Source organism: Gobio gobio, assembly GCF_949357685.1.
Source record: "Gobio gobio genome assembly, chromosome: 11".
NCBI classification, from domain to species: Eukaryota; Metazoa; Chordata; class Actinopteri; order Cypriniformes; family Gobionidae; genus Gobio; species Gobio gobio.
This window is the reverse complement of record NC_137104.1, coordinates 38,976,462-38,988,212: the sequence shown is the minus strand read 5'-3', so window position 1 is coordinate 38,988,212 and position 11,751 is coordinate 38,976,462. Positions and strand designations below refer to the sequence as shown.

Here is an 11,751-nt window from a genome sequence, read left to right as displayed (position 1 = left end):
TTTTTGGGTTTCTCTTCACTAGGTTATGTATGGAATATTAAAGAATAATGCGCTCCGTAATCATTTGATAGCAAAACGTTTTAGTTAGGAAAAGTTTAGAAATCAAATCTGAAGATGATTTAGGAACACAATTTTTTTTTTAGATGGTAGCAAGCTGAGAACTTTATTTTTTTATTCAATAATATTTAACTATAGACTCATATTGTCAAAATGTGATCACAAGGGTCAGGCTATTAAAGAGAAGAGGTACCTTATGTGATCCCCAACTTATAAACTCAAACAAGACAAAGTCTTTTATATTTAAGGAGTGAGATTTCCAAACGTCACAATGAGAAACTTAAGCATAAATACAAAATAAAGACAGGCAACCCTTCAAATACAGTGGCTGACTATTTACCTCACAATGACCTTTTTTTACCAACATTTTTTCTCTTTAACTTTCAAAATTGTACCATATTTTGTCCAAATGCTTGCTCAACATGCAATTATTTCAGTCTACACACTCTAACTGAATAATTACCATCATTAACTGGTACACAGAGTTGTGTAGATCTAGAATTGAAGTAGGAGGACAAAAAAAAACAAAAAAAACACAGGCCATCAAAGTTCAGTGGATGGACTCTAAGGTGTCCCAACCACTACCTCAACACCGCTGGCTCCTCCTCCCCCAAAAAGGAATACATTTTTTTGGAAATTCAGTGCCTGAATCTGTATGAAATGGGCAGCAAGAGGTTGTTCTTCTTCAAGGTCTGCACCTTAGCATGAGAGTCCTCATCAAGAGCTTTATAGCAGCGCCTCGCATAATCCAGAAGCTTTTCCTTGGAGGAATCAAACTCGCCAACCTCGGACACCTTCTCAGGAGCAACCAAAAGCATTTCAGCAATAGGAGTGGTGGAGGCCACGGTGTTTCGGTCAACCCCATGGACCTGGAATGCTCGAGACATGCTCTTCAACTTCTGATAGGTCACAAGGATCTTATTGTAGCGAAGCAGAACACCTGCAGGGTCTTTAACTGCAAACAAAATTACCATATTGAACTCCTGTTTGGAAATATAGAGATGTTTTGAAGAATATAGAGGCTCTCTTACCTCTTTGTCTTTCCATGCTTCGCGCAATACGAAAAACACGTCGTCTTTTCACTCTCATTTGGCCAGTCAACCTGCCTGAACGGTTCTTTTGTAAGCTTTTACTATCTGAATCGTCACCATCATCATCTGTAACAACCTGCTCCTCTTCCACATAATCTTCCTCCGCTATATACTCTTCCTCCTCAATCATCTCCTCTGTTTCTTGATCTGTAAAAGTAAAAAGAAACAACCTCCAAATTAAATAATTGCATAATTATAGATCAGGGCTATTAGGGACTTTAAGCAACAGCTGCTGATGTAATGGCAACGCCGTTCTGGTGTTTTATTGCGTATGTGCAACTTTAACTGCTACTTCGTGACGTTCTTACAGCAACCGTCTACTATGGGAGAATAGCTGATTTGCTGTAGTCGCTAATACGTGACAGATTAGATAAGTAAATGTAATATAGTTATGTGGCATTTTGATTGTATCTGTATATAATTTAAATACCAAAAGCATCCATTTTCTTGCTTTTTTAAAATCACAATTTTTTGTATTTTGTTAAATTATTGAATGATCTATTTGCACAATTGACAGTTTACTTCCGGTCGCCATTGCCGTTTCATCAGTAGCTGTTGCTTAAAGTTTTTATTATCATTAACTACAACAAACCATAAAAAGCATTTTGATAACTTAAAATAAACATTAACTAAAATAAATAATTTATAATTAAAAAATAATAATTATAAAAGTAATAATATTACAAATAATAATTTATAAAGAAAGAAAATATAAAATAATAACAGAGCCCCTAAAGGGACATGGTGATGGGAAAAAAAATATGAAAAAATGCTTTTCCGTTCCCTTGCAAAAGTTTGCGTTTTTTGCGAGACTACATTTTGCGAGTGAAGGCACAACATTTGCGAGAGAACGCGAAAGCATTGAGAAATCATTTTTCCTCCCATCTCATATTTTTTGCCCCTTTTCCTTCATTGCAAATGCAACATTTCTCATTTTCATTTAGTTTGAGTTAAAGTAAGATGACCAAATGAACTAAAACTTAATAAAGACTATATAAGACATGAAAAAATGTATTAAAAAAAGACGACAAAACTACTAAAACTTTCAAATTAAAACCGAATATCCTGAATAAAATCTAGTTCAAAATAAAATATTAACATGACAATACAATTACACGTTACAGAAGCATAAAGCAACAGTGAGATTGCAATTGATTTTTCATTCTAATTGGGGGAAAAAGTAGTAGTAAAAGCTAATTAGCTGATATTTCTGCTGCGCTTTTGGTTGCGTGCAGGGATCTTTCCAGAGCGTGTCATCATGGGTGATGAAGGAGAGGATATTTTCCGGATGGGAGGCTTTGGATTGGTGGGCTGCTTCTGACAAGAGGGTTGCTGCATGGCCTCTGCTTCAGCTTCTTACATAAAACAATAAAGACAACACTTCATAAAATAGGATTATTACATTACGAGACACTACTTTGCACAAGTACAATTTAAAACTACCGTTTCCCATTCCCATGCGCTCTTGACTCTTGGTGGTGAAAATGAATCTGTCAAGTTGGCAGCGCAGGAAGTCCCTCTCCTCCTCCAGATCTTCGATGCGTTTTTGGAGCCAGGAGTTCTTTTCCAGAGAAATCTGCAGCTGGGCTCGGAGGCTGGTAATCAGAAGTAAAGGACTGCAAGGGGGAACCTGAACCGAGGTCGACTCTACAGAAGCATCGATTTGTAGATTTATAATAAAGTGTAGAGCTCAATTGTAATAATCAAACATGTTACTCGGTCACAACATGGCTGAAGTAAATACCGTCATTATAGAAACCAGACTCGTCCAGGTTGTTGTCCTCAAAGGGGATGGAGATTTCATACCCATCTTCGTTCTTCAAACCTTTAAACAGGAACGAGACAAATGTGACCTGGTTTTAGCTGATCCAAATTGGCTATTTGCTCCAATCTTAACCCTATAGAGCCTACAGTATAATATTTGATATGTGAATTTCTAAGACCTCTAAATTATTACCGTGATAATAACTTTGCTGAAAAACCTGTTGTACACAATCATCTACTACATGCCTTCTGCCCTCTGACTGATAATTCATACATTTTGGCAAGTAAACGGCCTTTTAGTATAATTCTAAAAATGTCCACCTTTCAGATTGTTGTACACAATCACTTTTTGCTGTGAAATCTTTACTAAAGAGGGCCTCCCAGGGGGAAAACTTTTATATTGTTAGTTAGTTAGAGGAAGATTTACTGAACTGAAGTAACGTAGTTTTCCTTGATTATCCATACTTCATTTTTGAGAAGAATAATTATAAAAATTAACACGATTTTGAGGAATGTTTACATGTACAGTCTGCTATACTGTTATAAAGACCTTATTGACTTACATTACAAGCTATAACAATTTTTTTTTGGTTATATAAATAACAGCAACCGCACCAAACTGTATATTTTTGCTCAGTTTTGGTCTGTGAATAAAATTGGGCTGGTTGGTCCATATTCTCATTATATTACAATATATGTGATGTACACAGTGTTAGGTGTAACTAGTTACTAAGTAATTAGTTACTGTAAATTAATTACTTTTCCCTTGAAAAAGTAAAGTAAGGGCTTAATAATTTTTTCTGTAATTTAATTACAGTTACTTCTGGTGTAATTGAACTAAATACTGTGTATACAGTATAGAACAATTACATATAATACAAAAGTAGAAGTGACATCAACATTGGTAAATTCTAACATTTGTAATACGTTGGTCAGTTAATAAGAATAATTTATGTAGTTTTATATTTATTTGAGTAAATTAAAAGAGCAGTTTTATGTCGATCCTTGAATCACTTAACTAGTCGAGGCTGATATAGGATTTTGAAAGTAATTAATAAGTAATTAAATACTTTTTGGAGAGATTAATTTGTACAGTAATCTAATTACACTATTGAAGATGTAATTAGTAACTAGTAATTGATTACTTTTTTAGAGTAACTTACCCAACACTGGTGATGTATTAAGTATAATACAAAACATAAAACACATATGCAAACTTTTATAAACTTTATATTTTGTAAAAAGGTTGAATAAACTGTTCCATTTTCAAATGTAATATTGTATATGTCAGGATTTAGAGGGTTAAACCAGCAAAAAATAGCTTATTAATTTGTCAAACATTGTATGGGGCAAGTCAACAAGCTAATAAGCTCGTTCCATAGCTAGAAACCAGCTCCAGGTCCCAAAAATCGTCTTAAACCATCTCAAAATAGGATTTTCCAAAAGGAATAGGATATAATGTAGTTTAAAAGCTTTTTAAAACTACTAAAGTCTGACCTCTGCAGCTCCCCGTGCTTCTCTGTGCGTCAGTCATGATTCCGACGAGTTGGATCTGGCTCATACATTCGGAAAACTACAACCTAATATAAACTCTCGAAAACACGAATCCAACTGCTCTCAAAAACCGATACTAAAGTTTTCAAAAGAGCAAAAATGCATGACCCAGCACAGGGCGTGCTCCACTTAATAACAACCACGTAGTTAATTAGGCATTAACATTAACAAGTAGTTAATTAAACATTAGTTAATTTGCTTGTGCGTCTCTCTCGTCCTGTCAAAAAGGGCAACAACGTTTCATACATGACATGTTTCAATATGAAATTCGTGCAAGTATTTAAGTATTTAAATTAGCATATATAATTTGCATAAATTGGTTGCATGATACACTTAGTGCATATGAGGATTAATAAACGTGTGTATTTACAAATGCAACTTTAAGGACCTCGTTTGCTAAGCACCCACCTGTTGATTGGCTCTTGTTTGTTGTCTGTGTTGATCGTCACATCATGAGGATTGACTGACTGAAGGATAGTCTGTGGAGCGAGATTATCCGGGTTACTAGAAATCATAAATCATGTACGGCGCGAAAGCATATAGACTGGTTGAAAGTCTACACGACTACGTTTTTGTTTTTTTTGTTTTTTGTTTTAAAATAGCATTTAGCCCATAGACCATGTCAACTTTATTATGCCCCATATAATTTAAACTAACAATGTAGTATTTTAATTAATGTAGGGAATTATGGGATTCAAAACGTTTTCAGGATTCAGTTGTTTATTTTGATGCCGTGGTAATCTTGCGAATATTATATATACATATTTGCACAACATAGTTGTTGTACTGTACTACTTCTTCTTCTTTTTTTTGTTGTTGCCTATATTAGTGCCAGAGCGCATATTACCATGTAGGCTAAACATCCCCCAATTATTGTTAGTTGCTGTAAATTCATAATTCATAAAAAGGGAATCTCCATCTAACAGTGTAAAAAGTCTTTGCTTAATTTTGTTTCATTTTTGATGTGATGACAGCGTAATAACTGTTGACTAGTTTGAAAGGGTGGTGTCAAATATCACCATGCCTGGGACTGGGAGGGTCCGGAAGCAGTTTCAACAGGTATACTCCATACCTGACGCAAACACGCCTGAAAAGCGATGACATATCTAATATTTGTGAAGTGAAGATACCGATAATCAAGGTCAGTTTATTGAACAATGTTCGATGAACGTCTTCTGTGTTTGTAAAATGTTTGTGAGTAGAGACGGTCTATTGTTTATGAATGTTAATCGCACATGGTCGTTCTGTGAACATAAAAAATATGGACGAAAGTTGGTGCAGATATGTTTATGTTGGTCGCTTTAAAGCTAATAGTAACATATTTTGACTTCAGGGTCGAGATTTTACACGACTGGACATCAAGTGACCCAAAAGATGAACAAAATTGTTTTCTAGAAAATTGTACACAGTTTTGCTTGGTGTGTCCTTTTAGTAAAAATACTTGTACTATTTGCAGTGTGCAATTTTACACTGTTATTGTGTATTATTACACATTATGTCCATAAATTCATTTATTTGTATGTTACAACAATATATATTACTATATATTTGTCTCCCAACAGTTACCATGGCATTCGCTGGTCTCAAACACTGCAAAGTGGCCCTGGGCTTTGCTGTTATTTTTGACATTTTTGGCTTTACGGCCCTGTTTATTGGGCTCTTTGTGCCACTGGAAATGAAGGGGAGAGATTTTGGAGACCTTCTTGTCTACACTGGGGCTGTCTTGTTACTGATGTCACTTGGCGGTTGGGTCATGTGGTATAGTGGCAACATTGAGGGTATGCCAAAACAAAAGGATCTGAGCGGAATTGGCTATGCCGTGGATCGTTTGGCCCGCAACCTCAGCAGGAAAATATATAGGCCGACACTACGTGTTCACAGAGGGCCCTGACTTTTTGACGGTGATACTGTTGACGTTTTAAGACTCATTTTTTGAGCCTTACAGATTTGGACATGGAGATTCAAAGAAAAAAAAAAATTCTTGACTATGTCAAACAGAATACCCTGACCTTACAACCTGCAAATAGCAGTTATAGATAACATTTGGCCTCTATTATACTTTTTTTATACAAAAATGATCTAATATAATGCTACTATTTTAGTTTTTTTTCAGTTAACAACAAAAGTCCGAAAGAAAGTTATACACGCATTGTTACAATAAATTTAACTGTACCCTAGTGTTAACATGTATGCAAAGTATTTTTTAAATGTATTCTCTGTGTTTTAGTTATCTTTTTTGTTAGTTACGAAAAACATTTATTCATTGAACATGTACAGAAAATGTAACTTGATTGATATTTGGCAAATTGTCAGTATTTGTATGTTAAATGGACATGTTCAAGTGGCCTATTTAGACAGCAAATCAGAGTACAATCGATTGCAGTACTTCATATGATCTTTAGGTGGAGACAAACATGAACATTTCATGTTAAGGCAAGCGTTACTAGTGGTTACATGGCTTTTGCATGACTAAAAATGACAGTTTTGACTAATTAAAAGGCATTTTTAATCAATGTATTGAATATGCTTTCCTTTTACATTGTGCTTTGCTCTAGCTGGGATGGTATGACAGACACATTTTTTTTACAAATAAATAAACATTAAAAAAATAAATATAAAAATATCAAACAAAACCAATTTGTATGGATACAAGACTGCATTATTATTGTTATTTTTGAATGCAATATCAAGTAGATCAACTTCTCTGCCTCTTCTAAAAGTGTCTCCAGTAAACAAAAAAAGAAGCTTACGGTTAGTCTAAGACATAAAAACACTGGGCTTTATTTAGCGCTAGGGTCTTTTCCTGTTTTATACTTGATCTCTGAGGGCTTTTCTTGTTTTAAGCCTTCTAATGGGATTGGGACTTATTAGCACGTGTGGTCTAAAAGTAGCATATTTTGTGTGGTACAGACTGGAGCGAGTAAGCAAGATTTGCACTTGATGTGACAAAAGTAAACCTACTCAAAAGATATACAAACACAAATCAGTGATGGTTATGCAGTTTTCATAGCGCTAAATTAGTTCATTGGTGTAATCTAAGAGCAAACAGAAAAGTGTTTTGGATGAGCTGGAAATCATTGTTTGTAGATATGGTGGACCCCAAAGGTCAAATATGCATGCTGGACCACCTTGGAAGGAAATCATGCTTGCTATTCTTCGGTCTAAACAAATGGTAAATGGACTGCATTTTACATAGCGCTTTCAACAGACCCATGGCCATCCAAAGCGCTTTACATTTTGCCTCACATTCACCCATTCATACACCGACGGCGGTGTCAGTCGTCGGTAGCAGCTGGGGTTAGGTGTCTTGCTCATGGACACCTCGACACTTGGTCAGGTGGAACCAGGGATTGAACCACCAACCTTCCAGTTTGTAGACAACGTACATGAGCCACTACGTACCCAAATAGGGGTACAAATATTCCATGAAGTCTCTATATCAGCTCAAGAAAACGTCATGCACTATAATTTAAAAAGCATAGTTTTATTCTGACTTTAGGATTTCACAATGCAGGACATTTCATAGAGATTCAGTCCATTTGATTTTACACACAAAAAAAGAAAATTTCATGTTTATTAATGCCTAATTTAAAACTATAGAAAAGTGTTTGTCAATGCAACTTTTACCAAAGTTATTGGGTAAAACATTTTACAATAATGTTCCATTGATTAACATTATTTAACAAGAGCTAACAATAAAAATAAACAAAAATAAATATTTATCAATTTGAGTTATTATTAATTTCAACATTTACTACTACATTGTTAGAATCAAAAGGTTTATCTGTCCATATTATTTAATAGACCTGAGCTGACATGAACTAACAATGAATAGTTTGTAAAATATTTTACTAATGAAAATAGAATGTACATAGGTTTGGTCTTGACGGACTAGGGGCCAGATTATTAACAGCTTTCACCAGCACAAACCCTCTTTCGCCGTAAATTTTTTTCTTTACGCCAAAATTTATGGGAGGAGAGTATTCAAATGAATAATGCGAAGTGATTTACTAAGGTTTGCACTAGTCAATTTACTGTTGTATGTGCCATTATTTAACACCCCAAATAAGCATGTCTTAAACCATGCTCTTGGTAGATTGCGTCATAAATTATCCGGCAATTATGTGTTGTGGTTATAAATGGAAATGGTAATGGATGCGTGGAATCGATTGGCTGAGAATGCTACATTGAACGAACCAGAATGTCAGAAATCAGAATGTGAATAGAATTTCATTAACAAAGGTTAATAAATACTGTAACAAATGTATTGTTCATTGTTAGTTAATGCATTAACTAACATTAACTAATGGAACTTTATTGTAAAGTGTTTCTTAAGGAAATGTTGCTGCCGAGAATAACATTTTATGAAACCAATTCAACAAAAGGCATCAATTTTATTTGACTTTTATTTGAATCACTCAAATTACACATTTGAGTGATTCTGAGAACGTAAAGTTGATGAAAAATAAAATAAAATTGGCTAAAAAAATTACTGTACAAAATTATTCAACCCCCAAAAGTCACATTTTGTGCAGAATTCTGTATTCAGAACCTCCTATCAACGCTGCCTGTAAGAGCATGGAAGCTTCTGTCGCCTCTCTACTGCAATCTCGGCTCATTGCTAGCTTGAAAAAGCTTCCAGATCACTGATAATCTTTGGTTTTCATGTTACCACTGCTTTCTTCAAATTCCACCAAATATTTTCAATGAGCTTAAAATCTAAAGACATTACAGGCCACTCAAGAACATTCTACGATCCCTGTGTACTTTGGGATGGCTGTCCTGCAGGAAAGTCCATTGATAATGAAGCTTCAGTCTCTGCACTGAATACATTGCCATCTTTGCCAAAACGGCTTGATACTTCAAAAAATTCATGATGTCCTTCAGTCAAGATTTTCACTTCCTGCAGCAGCAAAGCACCCTCATAATAAGACTGGACCGCCTTCATGTTTGATCATGCTGGTGTTCTTCTGCTCAGAAGCTGTGCCTTTTTTGCACCAGACATACCGCTGATCCATGGGACCAAAAAATTCCAGTGTGGTCATATCACTCCATAAAACATTATTCCAGATCTCTGTCTGAATGAATTTGAGCATATTCAAGTCAGCCTTTTATGTTCTTCTTGTTCAAGAGTGGCATTCGGCAAGATGTCCCAACATGAAAGCCATGCTTGTGTTCTTACTCTTCATTGAAATGTTTTTTCCTCCTTTCATCAGGTCATCTTGCTAGTCTTTGGCATTAAATTGAGGGGTTTTCTCAGTTGCTCTGATCAAACATTTTATTCCCCTTAATAGTGTTTAGTACTCGAGACTGGTCTTAAGACCATTTTTTGAAGGCATTGGTCTTGTCTCGGTCTCGACCACATTTGTACTCAGGCTTGACCACATTTGTACTCGGCCTAGTTGGCCTAGTGCATTGTCTGATTTATTTATTAACATCATTAATGTAATTGGGTAATTTCATTCGATTGGTAACAGCTCTATTTAGTGTATTTTTCTAATTATATTTATTGATTAAGAATAAGTCATTTCCCAGACGGTAATGTGGATCTTTATCAATTTGAGGAGTGCTGGTATCGACTCGGTCTCGCCCTGCCTTGGTCTTGTCCTGGACTCAACCCCTCAAAGTCTGGGTCTTGTCTTGGTCTCAACACTTGGTCTCAACATATTGACATTATCACTTTTAACTGTTTTTTAAATGTATCTTTAGAAAAGCTTAATACAAAGTTGAATAATTTTGGAACTGTATATGTTCACTGTTCACATTTGTTGAGAAAGAAAAAAAGTAGTAAATGCTTGTTTACAGACATAGATTAGGCATTAGCCACTACAGATTAGGCGCAATGGATTACAGGATTCCCTGTGTTAAATCTTGGGATGTCCTCACTGGGGAGCTTTTACAGTAAATTGACATTATGTGGGTTTAATCAAGTATAAGAAGACATAATTAACTGTATACCAGTCATTAAATGACCTGTGCACAGAAGTGCAGCGTTCCTTTCCCTGTCACGTAATTTTGTTCTTTCCTTCCTTTCAAAAACAACTCCTTTCAGGCTTGTTTATTTCTGTTTCCTCTTTCATTATAAAGCAAAAGTTTAGGGATTGTCTGGTATGGGGACATTATCGTGGGCAAGACGAGGTAGACTAGGGACAGTAAGCTGATCAGAACAACTGTCGGGATGTATTTATGACCCAGAGAAAATCCAATGCTTAAAAAATAGGAAAGATAAACCTTAATGATAGAGAAGAATGAAAAATAAGAACATCTTGTATTTAATGTCAACAGACAACAATTAAGCCCTGCGGTATTCTCGTTCTCTTCTAAAATGACTTTCAAACAAATATGGTGGTGGAAATCGCCGTTTACATGACTGCTATCATCCTTAATATATAAACAAACACACAAATAAATAAAAACCTCAATATAAAGGCCTGTCTGGGATGTATTCAAGTGAGCAGATATTCAACATTCAGATTGAATATGTAAATGAATTAATTCAGAATAACTGTGATATTTTTTCCAGTCATCTAAATGGCAAAAAGTCACAGTTTACCTGAATTCACCCCTAAATAAATGTTATTCAATTCACATTTATTAGAGCTTTTCACAATACATATCATTTCAAAGCAGCATGTATCTACATACAAATCACACAGTTAGCTAACTATGTATAATTTAAGGCATAAAGTAATTATTATGAGTTGTGGACATGATTGCAATATATGGATAATTTAGCATTGTTGCATGTTGATTCAGAGTAAGCGTGATCTGAAGTCCTCGCAGGAGTTGGTGTCATCATCTGAAGTCTTAGTATGAAGCTGGATCGAAACTGGAGCAGACATAGCCTCAGGATGGGCATCCCGAGATAAAACAGAAAAGAAAATGGAAAATAATTAGTGTAGCTGCTGTTCATAACATTATAAGCAAAGATAGTCATGTGCATTTGATCTTTGACTGTAAACCCTAACACTCGAAATAATTAATTGGTTTAGGCAAACTGAGTTCAATCAGATTAACTTTTATAAGTATTTAGAACATTCTTTTGATTTCACGAAACTGACACATTTGAAGTAATCTGAATTGTTTCATTGTTTTGAGTTCTATGAACTTGTTTCTTTTCATTTAGACAAACTTAAATTTACCTTGAATTGGGCTATTTCCCAGCATGCTTTGCCATGGCACTCGAAAGGGAGAGTAAATGCTAAAATTATTTTTTATAATTTTTTTGTATTGAGGTTGAGATTTAGTAGTGTTTAATGTTTTGCTATGCTAATTTAGAAAAGTT

General features: G+C 35.0%; 2 protein-coding genes across 2 annotated transcripts in view; both read right to left on the bottom strand.

The window, feature by feature from the left end:
* The window catches only part of LOC307133598 (craniofacial development protein 2-like), a 1,416,430-nt gene that overhangs the window by 958,370 nt on the left and 446,309 nt on the right, over positions 1–11,751 (bottom strand). The window lies entirely within an intron of this gene.
* Positions 696–4,446, bottom strand: ccdc106b (coiled-coil domain containing 106b; the record flags this gene model as incomplete). The annotated part of the gene is made up of 6 exons (XM_079829159.1): positions 696–1,012; positions 1,089–1,295; positions 2,357–2,503; positions 2,592–2,795; positions 2,893–2,973; positions 4,410–4,446. The coding sequence occupies 6 exons, from the start codon at positions 4,444–4,446 to the stop codon at positions 696–698; spliced, it is 993 nt and encodes a 330-aa protein (XP_079685285.1).